General features: G+C 36.5%; 1 protein-coding gene across 1 annotated transcript in view; it reads left to right on the forward strand.

Moving 5' to 3' along the window:
* The window catches only part of EPHA7 (EPH receptor A7), a gene marked incomplete at its 5' end in the record, with an annotated part of 145,074 nt that overhangs the window by 125,816 nt on the left and 4,096 nt on the right, over positions 1 to 15,162 (forward strand). Inside the window, 5 exons of the mRNA XM_009876711.1 lie at positions 3,435 to 3,560; positions 7,740 to 7,925; positions 8,456 to 8,517; positions 9,524 to 9,733; positions 10,778 to 10,927. Coding sequence (XP_009875013.1) covers positions 3,435 to 3,560; positions 7,740 to 7,925; positions 8,456 to 8,517; positions 9,524 to 9,733; positions 10,778 to 10,927 — 734 coding nt within the window. The remainder of the gene's footprint in view (positions 1 to 3,434; positions 3,561 to 7,739; positions 7,926 to 8,455; positions 8,518 to 9,523; positions 9,734 to 10,777; positions 10,928 to 15,162) is intronic.

Raw genomic sequence — 15,162 nt, forward strand, 5'->3', positions numbered from 1 at the left:
TTACCTCGGGCAAACTTCAGATTAAGAAAGCGTGGGTCAGTGCATCGCCCTAACAATGAAGCTGTTCTGCTCAAAAGCCCTTTTCTGCTATTGTGAATACTGCAACATCAATATTTACAAAACAGAATGCCCTTAAAAGTAGAATATTTAATATGAAAATAAAGGTTGTCTGAACCTATGCTAGAACTCTGGAAAGATTCAATAAAATACATCATTCTTGGGTTAATTACAATTGAAAACTTAAGGGGAGAGGAACACTTATGCAAGAATAGTTTCAATTTTTTAATTTTTTTAAAAACCAATTTCTTACTTTAGCCCTTTCTCATTTCACTTATGACATAATTTTGACATGAAAAATTAAAGATATTTAATTTCTTTTAGAATCAATCTCAAGACTCAGGAAGAATGGTAAAACTGGTTTGCAAAATTATTTTAAACATTCAAAAATGCAAAATCACATAATGAAATTAAACTGAATGCAAGTTCTTACACAGGCCAGTGCCCGGGTTTCCACGAGAAATCAATAGAACTTGCCATTTAGTCATTCTATGCTGTATTTAGCCTTTATTGTCTGCCAATAATTGCAGCTGTAGCTTAAATCCATCAGATTTTTTTATATATATAAGCAATATGATTTATCTTCTTTTACAGCTGATAAAATTGTGAGCTATTATCAGAACGTAATGTCACATGGAGAATGAAGTATCCACCAGTCACAAATTAATAGCATATTCTCGTTGTATGCCACTTTAAATGAGTAGTTCTAGCCAAAACTCCACTCAAAATCAGATCAAGGCTTCTGTTTCACCTTCCTGCCCTATAAAAATCAGATCAGTTGGAATTTGTTCATGCTCCCTGAGCTTGGAAGTGATGCTGCCTAAATCAGTTAAATGCAATGAATGTTAAACTAAGTAGTGACATCATTGCAGTTTTAGTCAATCAATTCATAATCTGTGAAAGAAATGTGGAAAATAGTAATGGGATAAGAATTATTTGTTATGCACTTTGCAGTGCAGCTGATTTTAAAGAATTTGTCAAAAATCTGATGTTACTTAAATGTTGCTATTCTGGGAGTGATGGATTTTAAATTTGCCTCTCATAGATGTGTTATAAGCTTTTTACGTCTTCAGAAGAGCTGCTTTAGACTCCCTATTATTGTCCTTGAAGGAAAAAAATCAACTATTTATTCTTTTATGCCAGTATATAAACAAAAGAAATATGCTAGCTAAATAATTCCTTTGTCCCCATTATTGGTGACATTTTTTGTTTCAGTGAAAGTATAAACAAATTAAAATGAAAGTTGCTACTTAATGATTAATAGCTGATCCAGAAATAGTAAGATTTTATAAGTGTTCATTTCCCTCATCATTTTTCTTTCAAGAAATCTGATTATCAGTCAAAACAGCATACACAGTCTTTTTAAAATCATAGCACTAAATATAAGTCACTTTTTGCCGGTCAATCTTTGATTGATGGTATAGTATTTAATTTTATTTGATAACCATGTACAGAATGAAACAGAACCCAGTGCTGTGGTCACCAGTTTGGTCACAGAGCTGTGAACTCTTAGTTCGGCATCCATTTATTCCACAACATCTAGACTACTATCTTCTGTGCTGAGGTATCAGACTGGATTTTCAAAAACATAACATACACTTAGCACAAAAACTTACAAATAAACGTGTTTTAAAAGCAGGTTTTAAAGCACTGGATTTACTAGAGTATCACATATTTCCTTGCAGTCCCCCTCAACTCATTGGGACTTCAGGTGCTACACTTGAATATACAAGTACAATGGAGGAGTTTAGTCAATTCAGATTTGTATTTGGTTCCCTCCTACTATTTTCGTCCAACAATGTCTTCAAATCCAGGCCAACTTTATTTCACATTGGTATGCCAAGATAGCATTGGCATGTCAAAATGTTTTATGACAGCTTGAATAAAGAACCATCAGAAGCCCACTTGAGATTTGCAACTTTACCTCCAATCCAGGCCTCTTGTCACAAACACAAGAGGATGGCTCCTTCTCCATCTCTCTGCCTGAAAGCACTATTGTAGGAGGTTAATCTATTGCTTTCTTCTCATTTTCTCTAGTAGTTTCTGGGGTTGAGAAAAAAATATTTATAATTTTAAAAAATTGTAAAATTATCAATACCATTGGAAGAACATCTGTTTAAATACATAATTAGGCAGATAGTGACATCTGGAAAACATATATAATTTCTCTGGTTGTAAATTCATTAGATTACTCAAGCAATTTCTCTAGCTCTTTCTTATGAGAGCTTGGGGTTTTTTCGGTCAGTGACACCATCTGAAACATAAATATAATAATAATTACTGTGCTATTTTTCAATGTTTTTTCAAATATAAGGTATTTTAATGTTCAGTTAAAAGATTACAAAACAACCATAAATTATTTATGTTTTGTATTGACTTCTGATCCTATTCTAGTGTATCAGTATATCAATTAGCAGAGGTACATTCTTGCATTTTCATACTGAGTTTTAATTCAGTGATTTAATTAAAGCTGAAGACTGTAATCCTTGTGAGCCAAATTTATTTTGTAATAATTACTTGATTAAGATTTCCCGGGTTGCTCTACTTTCACCAGAAGTTTCTATTTTCACCAGAGGAGCAAAAATTAATTTTCCTGAATTGGCAACAAAGGGAAGAAACTACCTGACCAGAGCAGTACACTGCCTGAGCTGCAGTAAGTGCTGTACTGGGCAAAGTGGGAGTAAAAGCCAAGTTGCTGCATATTATTCCCTTAGATGCTTGAGAGAGGGAATAATTGTGCCACAGAACCCACTTTCCCTTCCCATGCCTTTACAAGTTGACTATGAGTGTTTCTTATGTTCATATCCCAGTGCAAGAAACATACGCAGAGATACAAATTTTAAATGCTGTGAATAGTTTAGTTTGGCTATTGCCACAGTCTGTAAATAATATTGTATTCAGTAGTTTAAGCAAATTAAAGTAGGTGGAGGAGCCTTTCAAATCCGTCTAGAAGACTGAGGTAACATAAAGAAATGCTCTTTATGCAACCTGGGAAAAAGGAGATAAATTGTTCTTGCATAGAAAACAAAGTTTCACCTCCTCTGCTGCTCTTATGCCCCTTCTCCTAGTTTATTTTTGCTCCCACTCAACCCTTGCATTTTATTCTGTTGAGTGCTGTTTAACATTTATTCTTTCACTTCAGGGTGGAGATGCAGATGCTAATGTTAGTCATTTTTAGAGATGGGAGTGTGTACTTGTGTCAGCATGCTTGCAGATGATGCCTAAAACTGTGGTTGCCTCTCAGAGCGACTCTGACTCAGGCGGCGTGGAAGCAGGTTCACTCTTCCAAGGAGTACTCTGCATAATGAAATTCCGGGGCTGACTGCACAATAAGTGCCTTTGCTTCATCACAGTCATGCTTTCTTACATCATTACAGTTAAATTTCCAGGCACCAAAACCTACATTGACCCTGAAACCTACGAGGACCCAAATAGAGCTGTCCATCAATTCGCCAAGGAGCTAGATGCCTCTTGTATTAAAATTGAGCGTGTGATTGGTGCAGGTAAGGCTGCCATGACTTCCTGATTCAACTGTTCCATTTAGCTGGGATCGAAACTCATACATCATAATGACAGGCAAATAATTATACCTCGAGTATAGAAGAACTTTTTTCATTTGGCAGAGTGGTTAAGAGCAATGAAGCTGCACTCGCTTCTAAAATGTGAAAACAACAGGGGAAAAAGAAAACACAGCAAAAACCAAAGAAATAAGTAAATTAAGAGTCTTGCTTGACATTCAAAGCTTGTGGGTTTCTAATTCTGTATCTGCTGTTAAAAATGTAATTGAGGGGATGGGGACATTTTTTGCTGCCTGTTATTTACTGTCGGAGTAAAGGCGTTAGGCATGAGTGCAAATTCTGCTCACTTTCCTTTTGTAAGAGGGCTTCTTGACCTCTGAATTTTTGTTCCTGTGAGTAAGGAAAACTGGCTGCGGCACAAAATCTTAAGTAGAGACTAGGAGGGTCTTGTTTCTGTATAACAAAATCTTCCCTAAGGCAGTTTTTTGTTCTATGATTTTTCTTTTTGATATTTTATGAATACAAAAAGTTATTGTTTAACTTCTCATGACTGATTGTAATTGCACCAGCATTACATTGCTTTTCTTCCTCTTTAACTGTCTACCACCTACTCAAGCCATGGTGTTCGTGCTCTAAAAAGGCAATTTCATTTGTTTGCATTAATAAGATATGTGTCATTTTTATTGCACTACTCCATGTTGTGAAATTAAGTTTCCATGGGTAAGAAAAGTATCAAATACTTTGGATTCCTGGAGGAAATGTTCTTTTGCTTTCCTGTAGTTTTATAAAAGTATTAGTAGAATACTTTTTAAATCACCCTGTAGTTTGGCATGCACTGTAAATTATGTACTGTGGTATTATTTAGAAAGAGAAGAAATATCTCTAAAATAAGCTAGTTTACCTGTAGAAAAATCTTTACACTTTGAATTCACAATGCCTCTTTAAAATAACCTCACTCATGTCGAATCATGTCTTAATCAAGGAGTAGTACGATTGAAATTAATAACACTGCTTGAGCAAATTTTTCCTTCAGATGAGTAAGAGCATAAGAATTCAGCCCTTGCTAACTAGTAATTTTTGTGATGGTAGAATGGCAGCCTCCTTTCTAATAAATACACAATATACATGATTTAACTTCGAGATTAGCATAGAAAAATTACTGAGCTTTATCTTTTGCTTGGAGCTAACAAACTTACAGCATAGCAACAGTTCAGAGCACAAAGATATATTCAGTTGGACTGTGGCGATGCCTTCAGAGGAAAATGCTGAAAACGCTTCAGTTGCAAATACAGTTTAAAACATATTTTCACTGTTCCATCAGAGTAATTCCAGAATGTTAATTTTGTTGACTGCAGATGAATTTATTCTTGATTTTAATGAGTATTACTGATAGCAAAAACCTAACGTGTGTCAGAAGTCATTCTAAAGACAGTTAATTAGAAATGCTATGGTGAACGCATATTGTGTATAGGGTTTAGCTATGGCTTTAACCTGGTGACGTAGATAGCAAATAGGAGTGAAATGAAATGCAGTCCAGGAGCAACAGAATGTTAAACGACTCAAAGAAGCAGATGAAACTCATACATCAGAGAATATAGAATTTCTACTAAGGACAGGAGCAGAGAAGACACTTAGCAGTTTCAGTATGTGTTGGCAATGCTGACCACATCAACTATTGAGCAATGCCATGTCTCTCTCAGACAAACAGGGTGCAAGTATGCTTGTTCTCCATTTGCAGGAGGGATATGTGCTTTCCTTGCCAACATTTTCATTACCATCCTGCTGCGGCCACCTGTTAGATACAGAGTATGGTGGCCTCTATGTTGAGTCCCTGTTCATATCACACATGCTTTGTTTTAGCCACTTGCTTGTTGACATGCTGAGCTAGTAGCTGTGCAGCTGTGCAGTATTCCCACTCTTGTCATATTTTCTGGATCATTTCTGGGTATTGTTTCAGGTGAATATACTTTTTTTCTTGGGAATAAAAGTAGTTTATTGGCTAGCATCCTGGCCCGAAATGAATAACATACAAGTTCAAGTTTCTGGTTTGCCTGAGTGTGAGTGATCTGCTTTTGGAAATCAATCAAAACCAGATCACAGAGCTGGAGAGGAGTTAAGCCTTAGTGTCTCCCATGCCAAGCAGCCTAATTACCTGGCTCTGAAGTATCACATACACACATACCACACTTAGACTCATATCTTGTTTTCAGCATTGAACAAAAGCAGTTTTGGAAGGTACTTGTGGCTAGGAGCTGTAAGTGAGGTGAGTGATGAATTCATTAACAGTCATCCATATTGCTAATGAAGTGCAGGAGGGAGGTTGAGGCACCAAGCTGAGGGCGCGAGCAGCTAGTTGTTATATATGTAACAGCTATGCCTCATGGTATTCATAGCTATGACATGGTTATTCAGATCATGACTCCAGTGCCGAAGGATGGTTGAGGCTAATGCCTGACCTGTGCAGGCAGGAACAGTTGTACTCTGTCTGGCTGATTAGCTCAGGTACAGCACGGTGTTAACAGAGGTATATGGAGTTGATTGGCGCTAGCCTTAATTCAGCTAGTGTAGAACAGGAGGGAGAGAAATTCTATTCTTTATGCAGTCATCTCCAATGAGATTGGTAAAATGAGCCATGCTGAGTGGAGATTTACCCAAACAAGTCATTTGGAAATGCTAAGGTTCAGTCAAAGTTCTGCCTTTCTGGTTGGAGAACTGTGAAGCTGAGGCCTAGGTGCTGCTTTTTTGCTTTTCTAAGCTTTGCTGTTGGGAGGTGACAGGAGAACTGTAGTGATGGAATGGTGCCAGTGTCCTAAACAAGATTTCTCAGAGCTCGTCCACAGTAGGACACTTCAACATCCACCTCTTCAGGCATTTGGCCCCATTTCCAAGCACATCGCTCACCACTACCAGCCAGACACATTGCCAGTGTGTATGTGCATTTAAGTCCTGATCCCACACGGCTTCTCAGGACCTCAGTCTGTGTCCCAAAGGGATTCTCTAATCAAACTCTCTGTGCTAGTCTTTCCTGATCTTTTTTCAGCACTCACTCTAAACCATGTCTTGGATGTAGATGTGTCTGCATACTTGTGTATACTCAATAACTTAAAGTTAAGACACTCCACAGGTATGCAGGAGATAAATTTCAAACTTGATTTGATTTGGAGGAGGGACTTAGATCTATATCTCCCATACTCCACGTTAATTCCCAAAATTTCAGATTATTACATATTTTTGTGATGTTTCCCTTTATTCGGTAGGAGATACCTTACTACCCTTTTCTCCTATATATCCCAAGAGATTTTTCTTCTTGGCTACAGAAGAGAGGGGGTCTCACTTTCTTTGTCTACTGACACAGCTGTGAGGCAAGGGACAATCCTTAAATCTTTCACAATCTCAATAATAGTGAGGTAGATGATTTGCTATTCAGCTCCATGTATCTAATGCTTCCATCCTCTTTCCTTTCTGATGGAGTCCAATTACTTCTTCCCCAAATTATCTCTGTTGAACCTTTTTTTATTATTCTTGCTGCCTGTTTGGCTCTTTTTTTTCAAATGATTTTTCAACTTCTATCTGTCTGTTAGTTTAGAAGCCTTTACAAACTTCCAGCATTTGCTTGCATTGGTTTAATATAACAAAATTCTTATAAGTCACACCTTTCATTTCATAATCAGCAAAGTAAATTATCCTGCTTGAAGGTAATAATGTAGTGCTTCATTTAACACCATAATGATGTTAAATTAAAAGCAACTCTGAAAGAGCTGCCTTTTGAAAGAAAAGAAACCATCCAATCTAAAGATAGCAAGGAAACCCTGTAGAACCGAATGACATTTTCACTTAGAAATGGTAGTACTATTTCTGTAATAGTATTTTCTTATAAAAGCTAGTTTATTTCCTATTTATGAAAAAAATGTTTCAAATTGTTAACAAGATTCAAAAAACAGTCCTATAGATTGGCTTAACATGAAGTGTTTACTCCATAAGATACTTAGTCAGCAGTTCATTTAAAACACGTGCCTGTCTTTGTGTTCCTAAGTAATCCATTTCAAATATGAACATTTGCATCTTAAATTTAAACACGCGCTGAGGCAGCTAGTTGAATCAAGGCCTGAAAAGAACATTGATATTATAGTTGGAGTAATTCAGCATTGATCCACTTCATTTTAGGAGAGTTTGGTGAAGTATGCAGTGGGCGTCTAAAGCTTCCAGGCAAGAGAGATGTTGCAGTAGCCATTAAAACTCTGAAAGTTGGCTACACTGAGAAGCAAAGGAGAGATTTCTTGTGTGAAGCAAGCATCATGGGACAGTTTGACCACCCCAACGTTGTTCACTTAGAAGGGGTCGTTACCAGAGGTAAGCAGAAATTACTTTAGCTTATTCATGGTCAAAGATTCAAATTATAACAAGCTGCGCACTCCTAGTGGATTTTCTCCTGATGCGTAACTAACTAAAACAATACTTACTTTATGCTACAACCTGAGGAAAAAAATTAAGATGCAGGCATGATTAAAAGATGAAGTACTTTGAAACATATTATTTCTCTAGTTTCATTTAGCCTCAAAGACCGTGCAGAGAGATAAGGTTTCTTATGTCCTTTCATATTATCTGAAGTGTCATTATTCCAGAGTCCTGTTCACACAGCAGGAGCTAGGAGAACACACTGACATTTTGATTTGTATGGTTTAATTTTGTGAATCATGACCACGTTCCATACAGACATTTAAGAACTTATTAGAGCTCAGTAGCAGTGCTGGAGGCCTCAGAAATGTTCATTGTCTCAATGATTCAGTCCTTCAAAGGAAAAACATGTGTTTTAGAAAAAAAAAAAGGCACTCCATTTGTGTAACAGTTTCTCAAACAAAATCTGTCTTCTTTTATTTCAGGGAAACCAGTCATGATTGTAATAGAATACATGGAGAATGGGGCCTTAGATGCGTTTCTTAGGGTGAGTAACAAAGTGAAAACATATATAAAATACTTTTTGACATACATATTATATTTTTATTGTCTCTTCTAAAAATACAGGTTTATATATGTGCATATATATATATATATGTATACATGCATGATATTCATATAATTAAAATGGTTTTCAGGCTGAAATGAAGCTTGACAAATACTAGTAGTTCTCTATGTTATTTCAGCAAAACCAGATCAGAAATGAGAGGATCAGACAGAATCTCACAGGAGCATTCTAGGAATTTAAGTGGTTTAATGTGGCATAGACATGGTGAGTTTTATTATTGCCACCAGCTGAAGTTAAAGCCACTGATACCTGAAGCCCAGTCTTCTCCCTTTTGGGAGTAGAATTTTATTGTGTCAGCATGGTGGAAATCACTGTACAGGAATCCCTAAATGAACTAAGATTGTGTTTAAGAGAAGAACAAAGGAAAACAGAAATGCAAGTTCGCAACCATTTAACATTTTTGGAGTGTATCTTCTGAACTGGACAATTCTGACTCCTTGCCAAGAGTATAAGTGTATAAGTGTGAGATGATGTACAAACATTCTATAAAGAGTGAAAAGATTATCTTTGTTTGATAAACCCCCAGCTATGAATAAAATGATCAGTAGGCAGGGTTCCAAAAGGAGATAGTCCTTATTTTCTTGATATAAATAATTATGCTGACAGATGAATTGCATAGATGCAAACTATAAAGAGCTGTGTGTCAGCTATTCTCTCTTGCAAGAAACTTTGCATGAGAGCCAGATACTTATAGTGATTAACAAGTTTTGATACTTCTAGTACAATAACTCCTCACACATTTCTTTACTGGGTATATTGCTCTATCTCTAAAGAAAATAAAACGTGTATTTGAAGTGTGTTTCTTTGCTCTAGGATGAATTGCCATCAAAGTAGTTAATAAGTAAAAAGTTAAATTTGTAAAACTAATTCTTATTTCTCTTCTCATCCATACTAACAAGAATTGCTGCTTCTTTCTTCCCTCCAGAAACATGATGGACAATTTACAGTCATTCAGCTAGTGGGAATGTTGAGAGGAATTGCTGCTGGAATGAGATATTTGGCCGATATGGGATACGTACACAGGGATCTTGCAGCACGCAATATTCTTGTCAACAGCAACCTTGTTTGCAAAGTGTCAGACTTTGGCCTTTCCAGAGTTATAGAAGATGATCCAGAGGCTGTCTACACAACTACCGTAAGAGAAATTGATGGGTTTTAGTAGGTTTGAGATGTGGTTATTAAAAAGAAGCATATCTTCTAGGGTACATGGGTAAGAGAAATACATTAATTGCTTGAGAAATGTTAACCAGTCAAAAGGAGAAGAGTCTCTGCAGAAATCTGCCTCTAATTAGGGCCTGCTATTTTTATAAGAACATACATTTTTATTTGGTAAAGTTCTAAAAATTTTGCACAGTGTCTTCATTATTTCCTTCCTCATGATTTTCTGTTTGAACAAATACGGAAGTTTTACTCTTAAAAAATTTAATCATCTCACTTACTGTGAGTCAATTAAAATATTTGTAGGCTATTACTATTTTTCAGACTAGATTTTGTCTCACCAAAAGTTTAACTAGCTTGAGGCTAGACTGTGACAAAGCTCAACTCCTGTGTTTTCCATTGCTTTTAGGTGGGACGCTTTTCTTAAATACGCATTCATAAAGCACACTGTGTTCTTTATTCTTTTGCTGAGCCAGCTCCACTTTCCCACCCATGGGGCCTCGCTGTACCTGTTTTCTCATGCTAAGGGAAGGAGGGGCCTGTGCAATCTGCTCTGGCAGACACAGGGATCCAAGAAACCTCAGTGGTGTTCACAGCTGTCATCCCTGCCACTGGGATCTGAGTGGGATCCTGGTTTAAAAATGTCAGACCATGGTTTCAGATGAGCCATGTGACAAGTTGTATGCACAGATGAGATTCCTCTCACCTAGCTTTGGGCAGCCAGGAGTTACGTGACTGGTGTAAATCAGATATGTAAACAGCCCCTTAAAATTAATAGAGAGAGAAGCACATCCAGAGAAAGGCATCCAACTTAGCTTAGGCAAGTAGCTGAGTTTCTACGGTCCAAGTGTTTTAAGAGTTTAAACTTCCCTAGATTCTTTTGAAAATTCTACTGTCAGTCAACTATAGTAAATGGTCATCATCTTGATGGAAATAATTATAAATGCACCATACGGAAGATTATATGGAAATTTCGTGGAGAAAAAAGAAGAATTTCTTTTTTTCTTTTTTATTTTCATAGGGTGGAAAAATTCCAGTGAGATGGACAGCTCCAGAGGCCATCCAGTACCGCAAATTTACATCAGCCAGCGATGTGTGGAGTTACGGAATAGTTATGTGGGAAGTAATGTCTTATGGAGAACGGCCTTACTGGGACATGTCAAATCAAGATGTAGGTTATTCTTTGTCTATGAACGTGTGTGTGTGTGTGTGTTAGAGAAACAAAAATCACATATTAGAAACACATACATATGTGTTTCCCTATATGTGCATAAAATGTTAGTTTAAAAATAGATTTATCAAAATACTGCAGAGTTTTCACAAAATGAAAAAAGTTACAGAGCTTTCACTTTTTACTAAAATCTCTAAATTATTCTTCTAATATGTGGATGTTTTAGGTTTCTGTCCTGAGTATCAAGTAAAATTGGAACATCAAGAATAGTAATATGTGCTCTTCACTTTATTACACTTAAGCATAGAAGGAATTAATTTTTTTTCTGACAAAAAATAATTCCGAGGTTTCTGACCTCAGAGCAATGATTAATCAGTTGAAAAAAATTTATTAAAAATCTGAGTGGCAGTTAATGACCTACTTTGGCTTTTGCAAGTTAATTATGCTGATTTAACAATACTCTTGTTTGCATAAAATATGACCCAGAGCAACAGGTCAGCAGTAATAGAACAGATGGGTGTTAATCTTGATTTCTGACAAGAATATCTATTAATACAGAAAGTACACAGGAAAAAGCCATGCAGGTGAGAAAGATGTCAGAAAGAGTCTCATTTAAACTTTTTCAGGTCGAGGGCTTGAGTATTTTTTTTATTATTTTATTTTTTGACTGAATGATAGACATCAAAGTTGGAAAAAAAAGATAAAAGTGTAAATGATGAGTCAGTTTGGCATAGTGCAAAGTTGTTAATATTTGACAGGTCTCAGTGTCAAAGATTTCATGGACTGTCAAAATATGGGCAAACAAGTCCTTGGGGCAGAGAAGGAGAAATATTTACATTCCCTAGACACCCAGTAGAGTTTCATTTCTTTTGACACCTTCCTTCTGTACTGGATTCAGACATAAAAGAAGTCTGACAGGAATATAAGATGCCTCAAAGGCAAACCTTACCTATCTTTCAGGAGACAATAAGGAAAAACTTTTAAACAGGGGAGAAATTTTGGTCTCTTCATGCTTCTTGTTGGATTTTGATAAGTATTCCCTCTACTGAAAAGTGCAACTAGAGCACATGAATGAACTTTTTTCATAAAACAGCTAATTACCACTTCTTGCAGCTTCATCGCTTTTTAAAATCTTCCATAATAATCTTCAATAGCACACAGTTAAAAGATGCATGAATTGCTTGGTAAAATAATTTCAAATATTCTTGTATGCTGTGATCTTCCCAAATCTTTGTGTGATCTTTGTGTTATCCCAAAATATATACACTTCTACCAATTCCATAGATAAATCTGTGATGCGAAAATTTAGAATAATTTTATGATTACTTATTTATTCTCCTTCACATTTACCAATGGGAGTACTTAGCTGGAATAAAAAATGCTAAATGTGTCTCTTCTAATTTTTCATATGCACTCAGGCAGTTTATAAATCTTAACTGTATCATTTTTTCTAAAATTGGATGTGGGTGTAGTCATAGACCAGATCAAATCTAAAAACATGTCCTCCTGACTTTGGACCTTTAGATGGCATTTCTTGAATTCTGCTCCTCTTCCTCTAAGTCATTGTTTCAGATTGATGGAGGATACCAATTGGTGTCGTGACCTGTTTCTAAGCAAAAGTTCTTCTTTTAGCAACGACTTGGAGCTGGGGTGCATGAGAAGAACGTTCATCCTACAAGTTCCCTCCGGGAACACAGATGACACACAGAGTTGCCCCAACTTCTCTGAGAAGCAGGCTCCAGTCAGCTTAATCCTTGCTAGTAACAGCACTCCTCAAACTGCTGTACTTTACCCTACTCCACCATTAGACTGCTGGTATTTGCTAGTTCTTACTCTTATTTGGTTACCAACCCTAGTGCAGATTAGTTATTCAGAAAAGGATAAGAGTTTAGGCTTACATATTTTTCTTTGCTATACTCCTGGATTTATTACAATTGTAGTATTATTATTATTATTATTATTAGGCAACCAGTATATACAGTGAGCAGACCTGACCCTCTTCTACTTTACTTCCTCACGTAGCCTGATTATGATAAAAGTATACCTGACTCTTAACAGTACTCCCTTTTTCTCCTTTTGCAGCAAAAGCAGAATTTAAAAAACAAATTGTGGGAAGTGTAAATAATATAAATAATTTCTCTTAGTAAGAACTCTGGCTGTGATCTCTTTGTAGCTTTGCTTATTAATAAAACAAAAATTAAATTCCTGCATTTACTTCATTGTCTCCAATAACAGAATTTTGGAACCCCACCCCCACCTTCCTTAGCAGAGTAGCCACCTGTAGTACCCTTCAAAGTGCCTGAGTTCTGTATTTTTTTTTTTCTAAATAAGAAACTTTGCTCATAAATATTTTAGAATGTTTTTTCAATGTTTTGGATATTGCTAGCAATTCCATCCATCTCTAGCTAACTCATTATTTTATATTTCCCAGTTTCATCCTTCTTGCTCAGAATACACATCAAAGAAGCTGATTCTGCAGTATTCCCAAAGCCCTTACACTCTTGAATATAGTCTTATCTAGATGGTTTGCAAGTTCCAAGGGTCTTAGTTTGGTGGTTGTGTTGCTGTTACTTACTTTTTCATTCCTCATTGCTTGTCTCTGCATTCTGAGCTCTTAAGCAACTTCTTCACTTGCGGTAATTCATATGTAGTAGACACAAAGGGCTTAATACCTTTTACCTTTCAGAAAGTCAGAAATTTCCGTATTACTTTTCATAGCACAACAGTTCTATACATACTGTAGCTTATTTTTCACCTTTTTTTCATGGCCACTTCTAAGCATAAGGAGCTGTTCTTTTGTTTTTCCTCTTACTGCTGCTCTAAAAGATCTTACATTTTACTTTTAATGTGTTCTTTTTTTTTTTTTTTTCCCGCTATATAGTACTGTTCTTCCAGTTTCTCTGTTCTTCTGCACAAATCCTCCCTCCTCACCCTGTCTTGCCAGGTAACTTCACTGTCTCTAAAAGGTCACTGCATTCATTCTTCAAGGTGTGGGTGTTGCTGAGGGAACTGAATATTTCTCAGTTATTTTTGTGTTGTAGGACAGTACTGTCATTTTTTTTTTTTTTTCCCGCTATATAGTACTGTTCTTCCAGTTTCTCTGTTCTTCTGCACAAATCCTCCCTCCTCACCCTGTCTTGCCAGGTAACTTCACTGTCTCTAAAAGGTCACTGCATTCATTCTTCAAGGTGTGGGTGTTGCTGAGGGAACTGAATATTTCTCAGTTATTTTTGTGTTGTAGGACAGTACTGTCATTCTAAATGTTCAGATAGAGTGCTGAGACCCTGGGAGATGAAGTGACTTCCTTGAAGTCAGAAGGACATTCTGTGACACAAACCTGCAGCAGGTGCCCTACCACTAGGCTATACCTCCTCTTTTCACAAAACATCTTTTCTGCAAAAGGTTTTAATACAATCATGGATTTCAGCCAGCTTTTTGAAGATCATTTTGTATTCTTTGCAGTTCTGCCTACTTTGCAGTCCACTGCTTTTGCATTTTCTCACACAACCTATAGAATATTTTCTATCTGAGGTTATTATTTCCACTAAACCCTGGATATTTGCCAGCTTTATTTATCATACCAGATCTGCTTCTAGGGCTACATCCAGAACACCTTCTGATCTTGCTTTCTGTAAAAACTGAGGGAGAAGACAGTCCTATGCACTGCCCTTCAGGAACAAGCACCCTTCCTTAGCAATTCTAATACTGCTATGTCAGTCAATGTCAGTATACTTGAAATCCCACATGAATGGTGTTTTAGCCCTTTTTCACAGGTGTTTCTTATCTGCCTTGCTTCCTGATGTGCTTTCTTATCCTACCCTCAAGGTTTACAGCAGTTTCCTGTGATTTTACTTTAACCATTTTTATTTTTTACTTACATCCAAATGGACTTGGCTAAGGAAGTCAGCGGGTGGGTATAATTCTTGGTTTAGACATTTATGCTCCCCTTTGATCATATCATCATCCAGCAGCATCTCTTATTAAATCTAACTTTCCATTTAGGTGATATATTAAAATACCATTCAGCCAGGTCTTCCTTTCTTACATGGCACATTTCTGCTACTATATCATTAATGTAACATGGCTAGACATAGAATACAACTTCTTTTCCCTAACAATTTCTATCCGCTAAACATTTTTCTTGGATCATTTTATAATATCTTCAAGTTTTTTGTATTTTATATGTTCATGCACTGATCCCTATCCATTTACAAGTCAGTTGCTTCTACCACACA

This window comes from Apaloderma vittatum, unplaced genomic scaffold, assembly GCF_000703405.1.
Source record: "Apaloderma vittatum isolate BGI_N311 unplaced genomic scaffold, ASM70340v1 scaffold8089, whole genome shotgun sequence".
NCBI lineage: Eukaryota > Metazoa > Chordata > Aves > Trogoniformes > Trogonidae > Apaloderma > Apaloderma vittatum.